Source organism: Cottoperca gobio, chromosome 14, assembly GCF_900634415.1.
Source record: "Cottoperca gobio chromosome 14, fCotGob3.1, whole genome shotgun sequence".
Classification (NCBI taxonomy): Eukaryota; Metazoa; Chordata; class Actinopteri; order Perciformes; family Bovichtidae; genus Cottoperca; species Cottoperca gobio.
Window position 1 is genome coordinate 21,013,971 of NC_041368.1, and position 21,805 is coordinate 21,035,775.

Here is a 21,805-nt window from a genome sequence, read left to right on the forward strand (position 1 = left end):
ATCTGGTATACAGACTGAAACTATGGAAGCATCTGAAACACGTACTGACTGCTAAGTTCCTGCACAGCATTTTTTGTTAGGTTTTCTTTTCGATATCAGGAGAAAATGGCAAGATATAAAACACAGTTCCTTTTCCTGTTAGTAAAGTAAAGGGAAGCGTACTGGTTTACTGTTTGCTGCTGGTGACACGTTTGTCAAATGGAACTTTCTACCCTCTGGGTTTCCTGCAACATTAATTTAAGTGTTGTGAAATAATATCCTGCGCCTGCTGTCACCTTAAAATACTTCACTTATCTTACTGAATAAAGCATGCATGAGTCTTTTGGTGTTTTGCATTGTTTAATTAAGCTTTCCATCCAGAGAGAGAAACTAAATGTATCCTGTGGGTGTCTGTCTGAAATGAGCAAACAAGAACAAAATAAGGAAATGTTTAATTTAAAGTGAAACATGCAATTTTGACTCTTGTCAAAACTCTTGTTGAAGTTATAATGAAGTTGTTGTTTTTTTTAACCATAAAGGGTTTGAAAAAGGAAATTAGACTTCAGTCAGGTGAATTAACTTGTGCACATTGAATCATTATCACATCCTTGTACATCGACGAGCAACATCTCCTCACTTTCAACTCAATAAAACTGTATTATTATTACTTTTGTTATGTTTGAGACTATTAAACGTAACATTTAGATACAATAGTGCACAAAACTCATATAATCCGCCTCTTATATGGAAATGTTGCTCACATGATTAGAAGACAGGATACGTCTGAGCTCAGTTTGCATTAATAGCTGCGATACACTGAAAATACATTATATTATTGCATATCCTCTTGTATTTGACAATAAGGTGTAGTATGAGCCGGACTCTGTTTATGCATGCGAGGTGTACGCCATGTCTGCCAATGGATCAGTTTGTAGCAGTAATGCTGGAGTCAAGTATCAAACCACTAACTCTGCATTAAAACAGATTAAAGGAGATTAGGGCAGTGGATCAACCAGGGAGACGGTTTAATGACTCTGATCTGGTCTGTGTACAGTGTTCAGAGTTTGTACCAGGTAATCTGTGAGTGTGTATAACACGTTTAATCACAACATCAGGCGTGTGTGATATTAGGTTTCATTTTCCCCACATAGATAAATAACAGATGTTAGTTATCAGCCAGCGATTCAGGTTCATGGCTCTGCGCCATATTGGCAGGAAGTACATGAAGAGAGCACTGTGACTGTGGCTTGCCCTAAAGTGCTGCACTGACGCATCCTCCATGTTGTTAACAGTAAAAAATAGTGTCATTTAAAACGTCATTAGCTTGTGGATCATGCAATCTGTCAATCTGTCAGGTGTATGTTGGAAGAAATACAGCGTGTTGTTCGAATATGTGTGGAATTCCTGACCTATATACTCAAGAAGAGAATATGAACTAACTGTGACTGTGTCTTTGTTCCTGCAGGACGGCATGGGCAAACTGAGAATAACAGAGAAGGGCCTGAAACTGGAAGGGGACTCTGAGTTCCTACAACCCCTCTATGCCAAAGAAATCCAATCCAAACCAGTAAGTCACTCAAAGAAAGACTTGAAGCCTGCTTTTGTTTTTCATGTTACACATGTTCTGTCTCCACTAGGTGTGCGCGGTCAGTTTGTGCAAAGACTAAGCAAACGATGCTAACTGAGAATAAACAGCAAATCCTTTCTGTAAACAAGAGCCACATGTGAGTTGAGACACAGAGCTCAGTTTAAACTGGAATCATCAGCATAAGCAATCACTACAGTAGTGATTAAACAGTGTATTAGTTTCATAAAGCATATTCCAAATACATGCAAAGCTGCATGTGTTACTTCAGTGTAAGTGTAGATAACTTGCTGCACTGATTAGCCACAGCTACACACCTGGTGTAACACCGGATGAATGCCATGTATGAGGCGAGAGGGTGCGACCCTGTGAAGAGATGAGCGTCTAATGACTGCGAGCGTGAATCCTGGAGCCTACATCTTCCATGATGGAAAAAGCATGTGAGAGGATCCTGTGGGGACTCGTGCTGGAAGCATCAAACTACAAGTGATTCCACTCCAGCTGCATTTACAACGTGTATCGATTCCATTAAGTGTCTAAACGTTGCTCTAACAAAGCTTAAATAACGTTTGCAGTGGCTTTAAAAAACATCCTTACACAGATTCTGTGGAAGGTAAAGCACTACACTGCATGTTCTCACAGCTGGAAACCGTTGACCCATTTCCTGCTACATCTATGGCGAGGATACGGTGTCAGCAGACTGAGCTGAGGAGCGTAAATATCCATCAATGCCTCCTGTGGGATTCTGAAGAGTTGCCGGGTCAGATAGAATATGTAGCCTTTCTATTGTGCTGTGGTTTCACAGCTGTGTCTCCTCTCAGGTTCTTTCCAGCTGAAGGGGGGCAACAGGCGTGTCCCTGATGTCTTAGTGTCCCAAAGGCCTGGCCAAGTTACATTGCCAAGAAAAGTCATTTTAGCTTCTTGTGCCTGCGATCCTGATCGTGCGGTCACCACCCAAAGCTGGGTTTTACAGTGAGCGGTAAATCATGATGAACCCTGGCTGTGGGACTGTTAGCTGAACAGGGTTTTTGTTCACTTTCTAAAGCAGTTAATTACAGAGGTTCTTGCCGGGAATTATTCTGGCGTTAATTATGTTGTTCTTTGTGAAGGAGCAGATTTCAGCGAGGACTCGAGTCACATTTGTGTGTCAGGAAATGTCATGTCATTATTAGATGTTTTGTGCCATGGCATGTCATAACAAGAGAAGGTGTGTCATGCGGTGTCAGAACAAGACCCGTCATGTAATTCATGTCATGTCTTGTCACACCAAGACAAGAAGAGACGCCACAACATCTTGACAAGCACCATATGGCCCCGTCATCCTACAAGTTTGAGCTCCCCTAGTATGTGTTGTTTACGGAATTAACATTCGGATGTGCTTCCTGCTGTCTTTATTACAACTACAGGAGGAGTATCCAAAGCCTAGAGATGTCAGAGGAATAGAGAGATGTGCACGATAAAGTGATATGCACTCTCTCCCTTTGTCTCTTCTACTCTGGCAGTAATAATAGCTGGTAGTGGACGGATGGCTTGATAATGCAAGAGAGCAGCGCGCTTTATCTCTGCTGTCTAGGATCTCACGCAAGCTGAGAGGGAGGATGAGCGATGGAGATAGGAGAGCAGAGAGAGAGAGAGAGAGAGAGGTAGCAACGTAGAGCCGAGTGAGGATGAAGATGAATAATGAGAGAAGAAGAAGAAGAAGAAGAGGTAGTAATAGAGACAGAAACTTAGAGACAGATGTACCAGGACTGAATTAGAATGAGAGAAATGGGAAGGCGGCGAGCGTGTTTTGACAGGCGGCGACGCGGAGGAAGCGGCCAAGTACGACGCCGACTCAAACAAGCGTGACGTGTTCGCAGTGTGATATCATTACACGGTGAAATATTCATATTGAAATTAAGTCCCAATTTCACCAAACCATACAAAAAGCAGCTTTGAATGACTGCAGGTGTCTAGATCTTTCTAAATATATATATATATTAATATATGTGTACATGTATACAGATGGCGGAGAGGAAAGAAACACACACAGATTGAAGAAGTAGAACAAAGGAAGACCCCTGCTGTGTGTTGCAGTAATTCCTCTGGTAATATTATTACAGTCCTGCAATATCTCTTTCCTATTTAGTCTTCTCTCCATGTCTCTGCTCTGTGATAGAAAAAGCTTATAGTAACAAGAGTGATGACAACATCGTGTTGGGTTCTGTACAGAAGGATCCAGATCAATCAACCTAAAGTTGCTCTTATCAATATGTTTTATATTAACAAAGCTACTTCAGAAACATAGATGCAAACGAAAGCTGATGTTGCACTGTACCTGCTGGATGTGTTATATGAAAGCACCAGAAATCAGTTAATAAAGGTTTTTAGAAAATACTCACACACCTCCATGTTTGCTGGATGAGTAGCTCGCTTCATGATGCCACACATGGGAGCATGGCTCAGGAGCAGGTCTGCCATCTGTGTGTGAATGTGTGTGTGTGGCATGTACACTGCTTTGAGTTGCCTGTACTAACGAAGCACTATATATTACATTATGATACTTGGGAACTTGCTGTAAGCAATGATTGTGTTTGTTTTGGATCACAGGATGTCTAGAAATTGTGTCTGCAGTCAAAAAACCCAAATTTACAGTGACAAAATCCTCACATGTGAGAATCTAGTAGCAACACATGTTCTGTGTTTCTACTTGATGAACAAGCTTACTTTTATAAGTAAGTAACCAATCAATGAACTGATTAGACAACAACCATTACTTACAAGATGCTCCTCAACAGAGTGAGATTGACACTAAGCTGTAGGTATCTTTTGATAAGACAAAGCTGAATGTATAGTGTAATGCGTTCCTTTAGCTCAGATTTAACTCAACCAGCGAGTCGTGTTGCCGTCTTCGGAGCAGCTCCGCCTCCACGAAACATCTCTTTAAATCCAATCCACATCTTGTCTGACTCCTCTCTAGTTTTCTCTCTCTGATACCTCACTGTGTGAGAGGCTTGCTGGGAGTAATGTGGTCTGTTGCATTAGTAACGAAGAGAGGAGGGAGACGGAGGGAGACGGAGTGAATCAGACGCACCACACGACAGCGTACTAAACACATGTACTGTACACAAACAGCACCAAAATACTCCCGCAGTAGCCTCTCTGAGGCTTTTCAAGATACCGTAGCAGGGGATAGATGTGTGCGGGGCTGCTGTGAAACACAACACTTTATACATTACCTGAGCTTAGTAGCATAATACAGACTGTCCCGTGTGTCTCATAAGGTTTGTATGAATTATGAATTGGATGGTTTGCCATGAAATTCGAGTAGTGACTCATACAACACGTTCTCTCACTCTTACTTGTTAAACATGGCAGCTTGCTCAGGTTCCCTCGGCGTCACTTTTTAACACACCGGGTACCATTTAACCGTTATGTCTTCAACGTGCAGGGTGGTCCGACTGCACAATGTGGTTAATATTACATTAGGTAGGTATAGTGTGTTGCATACGAGGTGTAAGTTAAGTTACTTACATTACTACTTGGTTATGTTTAGGCAACAAAACTACTTTAAGTTAAGCACGTTTTTAAGTGCGTTGCATAAGTAAAAATAAGTCAAAGTTGACTGTTGGTGTCCTGGCTGAAGGTCCTGTGTCTGTTTGACATCTGGCCCGACGTCATCCTGCATGGACTTTGTTGCGCCATAATTACTACGTCCTCTAGCATCAGCCCTGCATGTGCAACACTGATGCTAGAGGGGCGTGCGGAGCGTCATAGGGACACACGTAGGACCACTGACTAAGCTGCCGTGTTTGACGAGTTGGCAGTGAGGACACTGACTGATAACGGTGCGATTACAAGTTCGTCAAAATTAGAAAATGAATGGCAAAACCCTGTTTCATGGAAATTGTGTTTGTACTATACATTACTGATTATTTATCAGTAATTATAATTAGATTTTGATGTTGATGCACATGGAAGTTTATAGGGAGATGTTGAGAGGACGTACAAAGTGACGTTAACGCAGAAGGTCCAGGGTTCGAGTCCTGACTTTAGAGGTTCTAAAGTTTGCGGTTGTGGTTGCATGTTGACAAAGTAAGTGTGCACCGTTCTCCTGCTTCAGTTTAATTCTAGGAAAACAAATTAGGAACATTGTCAGTGAATGTTTTGCAGATAGGTTTCTGTATGAGCTGAGGTGGATGAATGGATGAATGGATGAATGGATGAAGAGATTGGTCCTCCCTGTACGGCACATTGTTGACCTATTAAACATGTTTTCATGTTCTCCATCGTTTGTCTCTTATTGATGTCCGCACAGCTGCAGGTAATGAGAGCTAACGAGGGGACATTGACTCCCCCCCCCCCCCCCCCCCCCCCCCTTCAAACACTCTCTGATCTGTGGCTGCTGCAGGCAAAAGTTGACAATTATGAGAGAAATGTAGGTCAAATAAAGAAATGAAATCAAAAGCTTAACTAGTTTTAGTCACACACACACACACACACACACACACACACACACACACACACACACACACACACTTCAACCTCAAAGACAGAGGGGACGTGTCAAACCTGACATGCTCAAATGACTCCGCAGTTAATGTTGTAATGTCACTATCAGCGCTGCGACACCTTTTATTTATCTGTATTTATTTCCAAACCTCTTGTTAGTTTTTGCATTCACGTCTCACAGCATTAGTATTGTAATAATCTCTTGCTTACATGTCATACATACAGTGTATTTACTGTGAGAACTTCAATAAGTTTGGCAACAGCCATAATGTTATCAGTAGTATACGCACAAGACATATCCCTCCTCGGGTGCGAGCGCGGCACAATGGTCAGGCCGTTATCTCTAATTAAGAAGTTGACTGAGGCGTGAAGATTAGTCGGGCACAGAAAGAGCAGAGTGTCCAACGTGATCAGCATTACAGATGTGTGCACGGCACTCTGGGAAATGAAGTTATCATTAACGGAGCAGGGGGCTTAAGTCTTTGCGCTCGGACAGTTATGGTGGGATTGTTCGAGGCTGAAGTTATACATTTGTGTGTGTGTGTGTGTGTGTGCTCTTGTACTTATTTAGTAGTACAGCTGGCTCGGCCTATATAAGCCCTACCACCAAGTCAGCACAGGTGCAAGCCGATCAGGTGATCCGTGTGAAGCTTTGGACCTAAAACACATGATGTACCAGTTAGACCACAAACATAAAAGACGACCAAGACTAACAGTCACCAGGATTTGGCAGATGCACCAACAGAAACTTCCCCCACAACGCGTGCGGCTAAAATGGACAATAGATGATTGTTTAACATTGAAATGACAAGGTTGTTATATCAATATGCATCTCTAATATACTGTAACGACGTCCCCGTATAGGACGGAGAATGGTAAAATACTTATGTACACCTTGAGAACGAGGACACTCTGAAACAAAAGGCCACTTGACACGGCTCGCTCCTAAAAACATTGGAACAGCATTGGTCGTTTGTCAAAAGCCTTGTTATCCGTAAGTAGTGAGACGTAGAGAGACCGTCTCAGAATGCAGTATGGAAGAGATTTGGTCTGTTGCGCGGCAAACATCCAAGCCTGACTGGGATATATACCAGACCTCATTTCAGTCCCATCTTGCAACAGTCGACATTGGTTTCTGTCAACCTTGATGGTTGGAAAGACAAATCATTGCCTAACCATGACTGTGATGTTTCCCCAAACTACATTACCATGTAGTTTTCTTTCTATGACTAAACTTAAGCAGACCCTCACCAAAGAGGTTGCAGATCGGCAAAAACATATAGTTGTGATGGTCAATGTAAAGATTAGAGACTACAAACAAAAGTACTAAACCTATTCAGTTGGTTGTGTCCCATTTATTAGACATATGTTCTGTGTCTGGTGTCGGGGGGAGGTATTTTCCCACAAACTAAATCGATAACCTTGTCCGTGACTTCGCAGGGTCGCCCGCTGTTCCTGCAGTCGTCCAGAAACGTGTCGGTCAATATTGTCAACAGCAACAACCAGCTGCTCACACAACTTGTAACAGGTAAGACGCAGCATGCTTTCATGTGGTGTATTGATGTTTTCTTTTGATATCATATACCTTTTCATTTTTTCAAAAAACATCAAACCTGAAAACACTGACGACATCAGCAGCAACATGTAGAGTGTTCATACGTTCCCAAGTCCAGACTCAGGTCAGGAACCAAAGCGCAAACTGTCAGGAGTCACTGCCTCAGTTATTCAGTGTTAACCATTAGCATATCATAAATTCTCCCTCTGTTCCCCTGAACTGTGCCAGCAGAGGCCTCAGTTGCTCTACCATACATCTGCGATCGCACTTTCTTCTTTATATTCCCCCATTCTCCGCCTGTCACACTCTAATAGAGTTGGCAGTCTTCTGAGAATGGAAATCACTTTGTGTAAACATGCACAGGAAGTGTCTCTCACGTTTAGAAAGCGTGCTGACATTTGCCTTGTGGGTCTGAAGAGGAGGAAGACGAAGTCTGCTCGGATGTTTCTCTTAGATGACGAAGCTGCTGTTTGTGTGTGGGGAGGATCTTCACATCCCAGATGGAGAGTGACAGAATCAATTGAGCGCGTGTCAATCAGTCACCCCCCAGCACCAGTGTGTTCTGCCGCGGCGTGAGACAAAGCAGATTTAGTTGGAGGGAGTTGACTCCATTTTCTATTTCTTCTCTTTCGTGACACCAGTTACAGTTTTGGCATCTTGGATCTGAGTATTTTCTCAGTCCTTCAGTGAAACGTCGTGGAGGAAATCTCTTTCACGAACAGAAGCAGGTAAACAAACATTCGTGGCGCTATTGTTCCAAAAGCAGCGGGTTTTTGACGAAGCTAAACATGCGCATCCTGCTTCAAACCAGCTTTTGGGTGGACGGACTTTGTGTTACATAATAATCTGGATGCCCAGAAAAGTGTTTGTTTGATTTTTAGATTCTCAATTTGACAAAGGCAACATAATGAATGGAGTTTAATCTAATGACCTCAAAATACAAGTGGATTTTCATATTTAAAGGAAGTAACGTGGTCAGCGCTGATGTACAGTAATGTGTAGCTACATGCAAAGAACACTAGTACGTTTTTTTTTAGTTTTTTTTAAAGGAATACACCACTTAAAGCATAACACACACACCACTGTGGAAAGTTTGCATCTTGCTTGTATGTGGAAGACAGTAGCTGTAATCATCTTGGATTCAAAACAGGTGTGGATTCCAATGGAGACAAAGAGTCAATGTATTCAAAAGAAAAGTACAAAATGTCTAAAGAAACTTCTCGTAGTGATAATAATAATAATAATAATAATAATAATAATAATAATAATAATAATAATAATAATAATAAGCTTTATTTGTATAGCACCTTTCATACAAGAATTGCAGCCCAAAGTAAAAAATAGCAGAATTAAAATAGTATAACATAGCAGAATTAAAATAGTATAAAATAGCAGAATTAAAATAATATAAAATAGCAGAATTAAAATAGTATAAAATAGCAGAATTAAAATTAATATAAAATAGCAGAATTAAAATAGTATAAAATAGCAGAATTAAAATATTATAAAATAGCAGAATTAAAATAATATAAAATCGCAGAATTAAAATAGTATAAAATAGCAGAATTAAAATATTATAAAATAGCAGAATTAAAATAATATAAAATAGCAGAATTAAAATAGTATAAAATAGCAGAATTAAAATTAATATAAAATAGCAGAATTAAAATAATCTAAAATAGCAGAATTAAAATAGCAGAATTAAAATAGTATAAAATAGCAGAATTAAAATAATATAAAATAGCAGAATTAAATAATATAAAATAGCAGAATTAAAATAGTATAAAATAGCAGAATTAAAATTAATATAAAATAGCAGAATTAAAATAATCTAAAATAGCAGAATTAAAATAGCAGAATTAAAATAGTATAAAATAGCAGAATTAAAATAATATAAAATAGCAGAATTAAAATAATATAAAATAGCAGAATTAAAATAGTATAAAATAGCAGAATTAAAATAGTATAAAGTAGCACTGGAAGTCATGCCTAGTTTCCCTATCATGCCGTACTTAACCACCCTCCTGAAACCACATTCATCACCATTCTTGTAGATGTTTTAAACTATCAGAGCCATATTTTGAAAGCATGAGATCAACAATGGGCCCCTGCGGCCCTTCAACTGGTTTACTCCCTTTGCTACCCATTCTCGGTAGTCTTCCCGTTTCATAAACAAACCCCAGTTTGTGAAGTTTTATGAAATCGTTAAAGCCAGTTTTTCTGGTGATGAACACAGAATTATAATCTGACTCTGCAGTCCCTCTCTGCTCTGATTCATTTTCAATAAATACATTTTCTAATAAATCTACTGCGCGTTACCTTTGCGTTGGTGGTGACCAAAACGTAGTGATGTGATAACACTGTTTTTGCTGCTCTTGGGTGTAAAATGTTACGCTCTTCTTTGGCTGTAGTGACACTTTGAATAGAACACACTGTTTATGTAATATTCAGGAGTCTCAACGACAGCAAAATGAATAAACAGTATGATGAGGTTTGATGAGGTTTGATTCCAAAGTAAAGTTTTCCCACAGGACACCCTGATGCATAGTAAATGTTCAAATGCTGAGTTAATTCAGTAAGAAATCATCTCCAGCTACAGTCGCTCCTCTTTGATGTCTCCTATCTCTCTGTGTGTTCGGTCCAGGATCCACTGGATTTAAAGCACGAGGCAAGATGTTTGAAGTCAAATCCACCACTGGGAAGCTCCTCTTCTCCGCCGACGAGCAGGAGGTGGTGGTGGGCGCGGAGAGGCTCCGAGTGATGGGTGAGTGACCAGATGTCGATTGTGCAAAACTGACCAGTTGTCAGGATGTGAGAAATTAAAGTGGGACGATGGTGGCGTTCTGTCAGAGGGCGTTCTGTCAGAGGGCGTTCTGTCAGAGGGCGTTCTGTCAGAGGGCCATATTTGTTGTTTGTGACTTTGGTTGTTTGATTGTGTGATATTGGCATCAAGCACTAAACTGCTTTTTATTGTTGAACTCACTTTTGGAAAAGCTTTCCTTTTAAGATGTGTGTGGATATAAAAGGTGCATTTTATTACCCTGATGTTTTTGGAGTGGATGTATAATTTAATTTTGACTCATATTTGTTTATCGAACCCCTGACAATTGGTAATTTCACCTGGAAATTCAAACTGAAAACAAACTACACCCACACACACACACACACACACACACACACAGACACACACACACACACTACATTTCTGTAACTGAGCTGATGTGCCGTGTCAAACTGACACACAAAGTAGAATAATGTAATGCCTGTATTAGCATGATAAGCAGTGAGTAGTGAGGCGAGCAGGGTTCACATGTGTGCAGGTGGTACACCGTGTATGAGCGGAGTGAGATGACAACTCGCAGAAGAGGATCATTTTTTGAGCTTTTTCAAAATAAAATGGGAGATAAAAAAATGAAAGCTCGCTGAAGAGAGTGATGGTGGAGAGCTCCAGTAGGGCTCAGGGAGGAGAAGTGGACATGTAGTCCTCAGACAGCAGGTGAGAAGTGCTAAAGCTGTTCTGACTGCAGCCTATCGGCGACGCCACAGCCAAAGATGATTTCCTGTGAGAGCAGGGAGGTGTAACTGAGGACAGTGAAGGCAAAATGAGTTCATTATAGAAACATGCAAGCATGAACAAAGCATCCTGTAGATTTACAGCAAAGCCTGATGGGAAGTATCGCCTGCCCACAGGAAGTGGCAGAATTAAGCTTACGGTGGACTTTGCGTGTCTGTGGTTACAAGACCGGACATGCTCAGCGTTCAAGTGGTTTACGACATGAGAACACTGTTGCTAGGTGAAAGAAAAAATGACGAAATTGTTAGTAATAACTAATAAATGAGTACTGAATTAATGTGTGTGTGTGTGTGTGTGTGTGTGTGTGTGTGTGTGTGTGTGTGTGTGTGTGTGTGTGTGTGTGTGTGATTCAGTGATTATGCAGCCGTGTGCAGATAAGTCGTCCAGTACAATGTAATGAAATGCAGTTGCATCAGGAGACCCTTGGCTAAAGTGAAAAGGAGAAGGTGATAATGATATCATGGAGCATGCATTTGAGATATATTTATATACTCCATGCAGACAGCAGGGCTCCCAAACATGACACTTTCCTTCTACACTCAGAACTCTCCGTATAATGTAGGTTTAAGGAAACCGCCTGGCCATGCTGCACAAGGACAGATTGAATCATCACGTAGTCTTTACATGTTGTACACTCACTTGGACGGTAATTAATAACTTTCACTGAAGCTAATTAAGATATAAGAAAGTGACAGAATCTGCTGGATGCTAAGCCCCAGCCAACTAACACACGGACGTTTTCTGAAGTTTTTACACATTGGTTCTTCATCCCCTCTCTCATTCTAATTTCTTCCTTTCCTCCCTCCTACTTAAACAAAGTTTTTCCTCCCGTTCCCGTTTCCTCGCTCACATCATTCACCATTAAACTTCCATCTGCCATCATTCACCCTCCTCTATCCATCCGCCCAGCCGTTCATCAATCCATCCATTCACTCTCATTAATAGATAAACAGATATTTGAAGTGTCTCCCTCTTGACTGGGCCGCACATTCTCCCATAAGAGCTCTCTTGGGTACACTACCTCTCTCTCTCTCTCTCCCTGTGACTTTCTCTCTGTGACACACACCTTTCAGAGCCCTCCGTGTGAGCAATTACTCTTCCTCTCCCATCCTCATCTACATTCATTTACATCCTTTCCAGCCTCACTGAGTCAGAGTTCATTACTGTCACCCGGCTCTGCAGAGTGCTCCTCTTAACAGAGGGAGACAAAGAAGGAGGCTGGTGGAGTACGAGACAGGCGGCGTTGTCGGTTGTGTACAGCGAGGGCGTTGTTTTCGACGCCATATTTATGAGGTCAAAACTTTTCAAGCCTTTTTTAAAACTCTGTATCAAAGTTGAACATCAACACACTCCTGTGACGCTCACACACGGAGCACATGTGCTTTAGGACGTCAGTAAGTCTGTGCAGGAGACAACTTTTAACGAGACTAACAGGACCGAACAAGTATTAGTACAACAGACATTAATTATCCTACTTAATGAAGAAGAGCCTTAGCAGTGAAGTGATTACAACTCTAGAGAAAAGCTTAACAATGCAGTCGGGGCTACAAGATATAAAAAAGCCTAATAAGTAATGGCGTTGAAGCTGTAAAGTGTATCCTGATTAGAGTGCGAACAGAAAGATCTGGACGTCACCAAAATCAGAGTGATTCATGCTCTTTGGTTTATGAATATCAAAACAAATGAATTGGAAATCTTACCGCCGTTCGTCAACGTTTAGGCATGAAAACAAATGACTTAGGGGATTGTTAGGATAAGACGACCTTCATCTCTTTGGTTAACCGAGTAGCTGCTAAGGTTAAGGAATGATAAGTGTCATAGTTAAAAGAAGTCAGCGTTGGAGTGCAGTCTCCTTTTACTTATTCCAAGAGCCCCATGTTACACTTTTTAACATCAGTAGCTCTGCAGTGAGCTTCTAACATTCACACATAATGCTGAGTTAAGTCCTGTGCAGACCTTTAGTCTGGTGCAAAATGTACTTTTCTTTGTCCACCAGCCAAATGGATGGAGAGTGAACACGTATTATCAGCCACTCAATAGATCACTATTGATTTATTGTGCTGGTGAGTGATGCTCATGTGCGAGCCCCTTGGCTGGTAGACGGGGCTAATTGTGTATTAACTCATCTTCGTGCTCAAGTCACTCAAAATAACATGTCACACTTTCAATACAATTTGTCAGGTTTTATTCTCTGTTGAACTGGGATTTCAGATACAAACGTACGTAGTTGACTTTGTGATGCTGTGGTCAAAATGTTCTCCGTTTGACGTTTGTTTTTATTAATACAATCCAAGAGCCAATCATACAAACCATACAAATCGGTTGTGCCCTCTGGAGACAGAGGTGACAGAACTGAAAAGATAAAAGGAAAATGTATCTCCACAGCCATTTGATAAGGCTGCTCAGGGCTGATCAGGGCTGATCAGGGCTGATCAGGGCTGCGAGGCTGCGAAGCTGCGAGGCTGCGAAGCTGCGAGGCTGCGAGGCCGCTCTAACACCTCAGTGGCCGCTGACAATTTTAACAGAATGTGTGAAATAGTTTTGCAAACCGAAACGCATTGTGGTTTGTTGTGTAGGTACCCATGGACATGGCACATTGTTCTTACAGTGACACAAAAGATTTGGTTCAAATATGTATTTAAATGCACGCTATGCGCACGCTTCTTTCAGGAGGCATTGATCCGTGCATGCGATCCTGTCTGATACACACAGGAGCAGTGAGAGTGCAGATCGGACCCGAGCACGAGCTGTTCCCTCGTCCCTTTTGATGTGTGAAGGGACTGTGGATGCTTATAAAGCTGCCACATGTCATTACCAAGTCTTTCCTTCCCCACCAATAAAATGCATAATTATTCCCTGCATATAACTTTAACTGGCCCGACTGAGGTCATTGGAAATCCATGATACCGCTATCATTGGCTTCATTATGGCTTCGACAGCTATTTACAGTCCAGTCAGACACGCTGACGGGCTCCCAGCAGACAGACAGGAAAGGAGAACACAAACAGAGGGAATATGATGATTGGCCGGGTCAAATCACAGTTAAAATCCTTTTTTATGGTTTGTTTCAGCCCACTTTGGCAGCAGATAGGTGCAGATAAGGGATGCAAAGAGCTGCAACACACAGGAAATAACACAATTGTCACATGCAATGTCTTTTTTAAGTATTAGCTTGAAAAAAAGAAAGGGCCATGCATGACTTTAGACATACCGAAGGTCAAACGTCTAGTTTCTCTGCAGCCAAACAACGTGTCGTTTTCTCCTTTTCTATCACAAGCTATACTATAATTGTTATATTTCCTTCCTGCTTCATGATCTCATTCTGCTGGGTATACACCACATCCTTGTTAATGTCACTTCAACATGATATATGAATGTGGACTGCAGGTTTGTAAGTCACTGGGTCAGCTGGTTTTCCCTGCGAGCTGCAGCCGCTCAGACCGGCTTCAAATCCAACTTTAGTTCCAAAATAGGCACCGCTCACTCATGCGATGCGTTCGTGCTGCTTTCCCCTCACAGCTCAGCAGGTGAGCAGCTGACTGCACTGATAAATACAGTATACAGCTTATAGCACAGACTGGACAAGGCCAGAGGTATTTAAACCTTTTAAAGGCCGAGAGGCCAGAGGGAGAAATATAAGAGTCACCTTGACGCTCAGGACCGGAGTCTTGTTCAGGACGAAGGCAGATGGTGACGACACATAAACATTATAATGAACATGACTAATGCGGTTGCTTACGGGGCTTCGTGGGGACTAAAGTGTGTCGTGGGGCGGTAAGTCCGATGTACTACACTCGTGATTTCACACTTTGTCTCGTGCTTCGAGGCAACATTGACGTTTACATTATTCAGCGGTGCACAATCGTTTCTTCACTAAGAGCTTCCCTAAACATAATCAAAATAAATGTCCATTACGTTTCCTCGGGAACACATCAGTCAGTGTAAATGACTTGTGTATTAATGTAATATGAAGACACGGTCGACTCACTCCAGCATGAGCTTCCAGAATCGTGCCGTCTGACGGGCTGAGACGCTGAGTGTGTAATTACAAACCTCTGGGTGAGACACTAATTGGCCCGAATTGGGAATTGAAGTGAGGTTTTCAAAGTTAAAGGTAAAAGTGTTCCCACTGAAACGCTTGTAATCCTTCTCTGTTTGCAAAGCACATCATTATTATTATCATTGTTGTTCTGTGTGCATCAAGAATACTTTTATTTAGTCTTCCTTTCATCCCCACATGCTACATACATCCAACACCTAGCATCGCCTTCATCATAACCAGTTTCCATCCAGAATAAACTCGGCCCGAAATAATAATAATAATAATAATAATAATACAGAATGGACTATAAGAGGAAGAAGTGAGCAGAGGAGGAGAGGGAAAGAAAGGCGAGCAGAGAGAAAGGTAATTGGCGGAGAGTCTTAACCCTAACCCTTCCACCGTGCGAGACGCGTTCATCAGCTCCCCGTCTGCTTCCACGCACTCGCTAAGTAAGTACCACTCCACATTATGGTACTTGGCCTCTTTCATATTTTCCAAAGGCAAATCAAGGATGGCTAGATGATTACCAAAAAGAATTATGAAAGAAAAAAAAGAATCTTTCTTGACTACTTTGAAATATGTAGCGTTGTTCTACAGATACGTCGTCGTCTCTGGGAGTCTGAGGGGAGAGTCAGGCAGCGCTTTGGTAAAATAATCATGATCAGGGCAACATTTACAACATCATTCTTAGAAATGTATTTTAGAGAATACATCAACGCTTTATGCTGTCACTAGAAGACAACTGTTCAAATGTTTTCTTTTGTTTAGAACAGGGGTTTTGTTTCTGAAACGCTGACCATCAATCATCAAGAGATGCACGTAACTAAGCAGCCACGCCTGATATTCTGCTCGCTTAGATCCGTAATCCCACCAGGACGCCAAAACACACAATCTAGGTCTACTACAACGCTTCACTATGAGCTGTAATAGAAAGGAAAACGAGTCAAAATGAATTAAATCGAATCACCAAATGAATCTAGACGAATAAAGACATCGTGCACATATGTCTACACACAGTATCGACCCAACCCACCACGATCTCATAGAGTGGAGTCTGTCTTCAAACCAAACCCCATAAGAGAGGTTCAGAGTCAGGCTGTTATAATGTCATCTATGTGGAACAGAAAGCCTCCAGTGGTGTAGAGTTAACTCAGGATACCTCAGCCTCTGCTGCTTTGATTTTACATAGCGGGCACAAACCAAATCACTATCATACAAAAGAGAATTTAAACTTATTTTTACACGGAGCACCTTTTAACTTTTAGATTGAAACAAAATTCAATCAAAACTTGAATTGCATCCTCCCCGTTCTAAAGTGCAGCGTATTCTTGCCAAATCGCAGCAGCAGTTGAGCTAACACGCAGTGAAATGTGGGACTTAGGCAACATCTGCATCTCCCACTCTGGTCCTTCAGAGACCGGTCTGAGGATGATCTGCTGAAAGTGGGATCAGAGTCAGAGTTTCAGATAGCAGATGGATGAGACGGTGCCAAAGTCGTAACTTTTTAACAGCCTCTTTGTATAATGTAACACTCCAAACTGTAAAAGAGAATAAAAACGTTAAAAAAAATCAAGGGCTCAGGAGAAAGAGAGAGACAAGTGTGTTTCACTTAAAGGGTAAAAATAAAGTGATGTGTTTTTTATAAACCGCTTGCGAGGTGCAGAGAACCGCTGGTTTGAACCCTCTGGATTTCGCTGAAAGCAAAGCCTCCCTTTTAATCCTTTTATCTGATCTTCATGCAAAATCAGCGGAATTTGTTTCTCTTTTAAAGCAGCTGCACAGAATGTTGTTTGTTGGTGTAGGTCACTGCTGAGGAAAGTGTGAAACTTTCAATTTAATCAAAGGTTGCAAACTAGAAATGTCTATTGCGGGCGGGGCTGGGCGATACGGCCAAACTCGTCTATTACGGTATATAATTTCATAACTTGATAACTATATATTAGGATATAGTATGTTTTCTGTTAATTCAATACCCACATGGTAAAGCCTAGTTGTGTATACTCCTGTGGGAATTAAATACTTCCCTAACCCTAACCCTACTAACCCTAACCCTAACCCTAACCCTAAGGCCCTGACACACCAAACAGCCAACAAGCACATGTGTACTGCGCCTCTGTGAGTGGCAATAACTCTCCACACCAGCAGGTGGCGGTAGTGTGCATTCATTATTTCAACGAGGCAACAGGAAGACCTCTGAGTGCATATATACAAACAAGAAATAGCGTTTTCCTTCCATGTTCATGATGCTGATGCGTTGGTTTATTCGGATGGCCACGATGTTGTAAAAAAATCTTGTCCGTTTCTCTACTCGTGCACTGATTCGCTAACGCTGAACTGCCAATCAAAGTGATTTATATTGCCGTCAGTCTCCAAGGCCGGTTCAACATGCTGCCATGGAGGCTGTCAGCAGGGCCGAAAAACAATGTCTTGGTGTGTCACAGCCTGCACTTACAAAGTACATCCTGGTTCTTCACACAGATAAAAGAAATATATATATTTCCAGCTATACACTGACTATATTTACATGCATGCACACACATTGATTTGACTTTAGTTTAGTTAATCGCATTAAACTGACTGCCAATGTAAAGTGTGATGTAAAAACAAAACCCTCAAAATACTTCACATCAGAGTGTCTGACAAATTTGAGCTTTGGTATTCTCAATGTAGACAACGTTTATCAATTGAAAGAATATTATCATATTGAATTATCGCCCAGTTTATCGGTCATGCACCCACCATCTCGTTCTCATCTTTGACCTCGTGCATTCTGTACTCTACAGCCTCACATTTTACTTGCATGAAAACCAAAGCCAAATTAATAAGCTCTGGGGTCAAATCTTTTAACTGTGAGAGGAAAAAAATTACTTTTGAGCTCACCTCATTAATGTGTAGGATTCACCGCCTCTGAACATCCATTGATGGAGCCCAGAACTTAAATTGGTGGAAGCATCGTGGTCATGACCTGCAAAAGCTCAATCTAGCAAGAACTCTCACAAAACGTCCGTCCTTACGGAGGACAGACGGGGGAAACTTCAGGAAATTAATTGGAAAGTTTTAAAAAGCATCACCTAACAAACAAAACTCTCTCCCGCTCTTTTCCTCTACAGTGGCGCTCTGGGATGATTTTAGCTGCACCTTTGACCTCAGCTTTCTTTCCTTCAGTCTCTGATTTATTCTCTTTCATTACTGAAACAGCTCCGACCTTCAGCCACTGTGAGTAAAGCTCTCCCACAGCTTGCATCAGACTCTTGATCACAGGGTCACGGCCGGAAAGGGCTCAGAGATCAGCCGCCCTCCGCGAGGTCTGACCCACTCTTTTCTCCGCTGTTTTGTAATGAGGGAAGTCGGTTTGTGTTTTGATGTTTTTCTCCCAGCTGCTCAGGAAGACCAGGTATTATTCCGTCCCTGTCTTCGACCTGTCGACCCTCAGTAGCCTGAAGCTAACCTTGCATCAGCCCTTTGGCTCCAGGTTCATCGTGGATGTTATGAGACGTCTGTTGGAAAATCTGCCCTTGGGATATTGCCTCTTCTCAGAACTGCCTATGAGGACTTTTAATGGTTTTTTTGTTGTTGTTTTTTTTTGTATGTGCTGGACTATTTTTCAGTGAAGACAGACAGGAAACAGAGGGCGATAACATGCTGCAAGCAGCGCAGGACAGTGCTGGACCCAGGAAGTTAAATTGGGCCAATTGAACCCCATGAGAAAAGTGTCTTTTTTTACCCCAAATTGAGCGTCCCAGGAGCAATCCTCTCAGCAATGCTGCTGTTGCTTTCACCTTGTGTGTGTGTGTGTGTGTGTGTGTGTGTGTGTGTGTGTACGTGTGTTTGTGTGTCATCATAGCAAAATGTGCTCCTGGAAACCCAACTGTAACAGGAACTACGACAGAGGCTGTTTTGAGTACGTTTGTCTGCGGACAGAGGTCGTGACCACGATAGCTCCGTAACTGTGAAACATGCAGTCACGAAGCTTCACAGATGTGTAGTTGAGATATAAATGAAGGTCAAATGTGAAGATGGGTGTGGTCTGAGCAAGGGATCCGGACGTAGGGTGGTCGGAAGTGGCGAAGCGGCCATTTACTATTTTGAGGCCTGTTTTTGTGAAACACAAAAATAAACATAAATGTCTATGGTAAACTTCAAGTAACAGTTCAGCACTTCATCTACCTAAACACATGAACCTGGGTGATCTTCATCTTTATATCCCATCAAACCTCTCCCAGGCTCAGTCATATATCCACCCTGAAAGCTTCAGTCTCAGACTTTTATTCCCAGCCCTCCGTCCCTCAGAGTGGACTCCGTTAAGCTGTAATAAGACCATAAAAGACACTTCAGAGTTACTGCGTAGGGGGACGACACGGCAGAGAATTTATTCAAGGCGAGACAGAGGCAGCCTACATTTAATGGTTTTATCTGGAGTGAATGGGAAATGTGCTAGTGTGCTAGCAGCCATTGGATTCCTGTCAGCTGACCACGTTAAGGAGATGATGAAGAATCCATTAAACCCCAGTGACTGAAACTACTGTGTGTGTGTGTGTGTGTGTGTGTGTGTGTGTGTGTGTGTGTTTCTGTGTTTCTGTGTGAGTGTGTGTGTGCATTTGTGCGTGGGTTGGATTCTGTCAGCTAACCACGTTGAGGAGCTGATGAAGAATCCATTAAACCCCAGTGACTGCTGCTACTACTACTGTGTGTGTGTGTGTGTGTGTGTGTGTGTGTGTGTGTGTGTGTGTGTGTGTGTGTGTGTGTGTGTGTATGGTATAACTGCTCATCTTTACTGTCAATGAAAGGAATGAGACAGCACAACATCCACGTGAGTTATGTAGATGTGTGTTGAAGGGTGATGACTTTGTTTAGTTTGAATGTCAGTGTGACAGTAACAAGGCCACAGTGTTCGTGGTGTCCTTCAGCATGTTGGATATTTATCCGCTGATAACTCTATAGAGTATATCTTACAAAAATAATCTAAACTCAAATGATAAAGACCAGCAACCATTCTTCAGTCATCCACCAGTACAGTCAACTCTGTGTACATAAAAACAGAAGGAAAGAGAGTGAACTACGACTCCCAAGGTGCATTTCAGTATGAAACATCCAATCACAGAGCTTCCAATTCCGCAGTTTAAATGAGTTAACTTTCTGTTTCTTGGTCAAGTGTTGTGCAAAACTATTCTGACGTGGTTGAGTTCTTGCTTGGGGTTCATCTCAGTTGACGTTGCCAGGTCAGAACCCACCTGTCTTTAGAAACCTTGCTCCTTCGTGTGTGTTTGGTTGAAGGTTTTGTATGTGTACGTGTTTGTGTCCCTCACACCTGGCTGGCTTCAAGATTCTAGGACATCTCCCGCAGCCTTGTTTCATGGCTGACATAAATACAGACGCCAGCGGTCATGAAGCCAGATTAGATTGTAAGCGTGGCAGAGGGAAGGTGCTCTCTCCTCTGCTCAGGGCCTCTGCAGCTGGCACCCTCCCTGACAAACGAGGTGCGTTCGAGAGCCCTGACAAAGCCCTTTGCAAAGATCACGGCTGGCATTGTTGTTCTTTTCCAAAAACAGTTATATGTCAGTGACGGGCAGCCAGCGTCCTATAGGCAGTAGAGGAGTGTAATGTGCTCTCTGTTTTTATCCCCCCAACATGTAATGGGCCATCTGTGTGAGAGAGAGGAGGCGAGTGCACTTAGTGCTAATGTAGTCATAACATCTAGCATGAAAGCATAACCGACAGCCATGATGCAATTTTTTCCACACTGGTGGCAGAGTTTACGCTAAGGTGACTTTCACAGTCGTCTAAGATCTGTTCATGTGTTAAACAGGGAGGAAGGTGGGAAAATAACTGGATTGTCGGGTCGCAGTGTCGCTGAATGGCAAAGTATCGCCTTAAATCATGAGAAGTTTCTTTTATTCTGTCTTGCATAATGAAAGCAAAACTTGAAATTCAGATCGTTTCATACGATCGACACGAGTGGATGTGAATTCTTCCTCGCTGACGCAAATTGAAACGAAGATTGTGTCCCTGCAAGTCGAAAAAGTTTCAACCTCAGTGAAAAGTTTGTATTCGTCTTGAGGTTATGAGTCTGGTTATGAGGTTTTGGGTCTGGAGGAAGATAACAGAGCTAGAGATCAGTCGGACTCGGAGCTATCACACAAAACACAGCTGCACTCCCCCACACACACACACACACACACACACACACACACACACACACACACACACACACACACACACACACAGTCGGTGCACATAGTGGTGAACAAACAGCCTGAACAAACAGTCCAGGGATCAAATTTCAAAAATAAAGTGAGGCGAAAATCAACACAAAGGGAAAAAAAAAGTGGCTGTAAATAGTAAAAATCAATTCCTATCAGCTTTTATTGCCAACCTTTCCCCCCCCCCCCCCCTCAGCAAAGAATATATCAATTTCTGCAACGGATGTTTAGAAACATTTCTAAGAAAACATTAGTCATTTTCTTTTCTTGAAGATCAAATCATATCAGTAAGTGACTACAAATTGTATCCCGACCCTGAGATTGAGAAGCTCTAAACGAAGCCCTCCCTCCTCTCACCTCCGCTCACTTCCTTTTGACT

At 42.0% G+C, this 21,805-nt stretch overlaps 1 protein-coding gene across 6 annotated transcripts in view; it reads left to right on the plus strand.

Moving 5' to 3' along the window:
- sgcd (sarcoglycan, delta (dystrophin-associated glycoprotein)) overlaps nt 1-21,805 on the plus strand; it is a 229,072-nt gene that overhangs the window by 167,734 nt on the left and 39,533 nt on the right. For all 6 annotated transcript variants that reach the window (XM_029447795.1, XM_029447797.1, XM_029447796.1 and 3 more), the window contains 3 exons: nt 1,445-1,546; nt 7,496-7,583; nt 10,255-10,374. In XM_029447795.1, the coding sequence (XP_029303655.1) occupies nt 1,445-1,546; nt 7,496-7,583; nt 10,255-10,374 (310 nt within the window). The remainder of the gene's footprint in view (nt 1-1,444; nt 1,547-7,495; nt 7,584-10,254; nt 10,375-21,805) is intronic.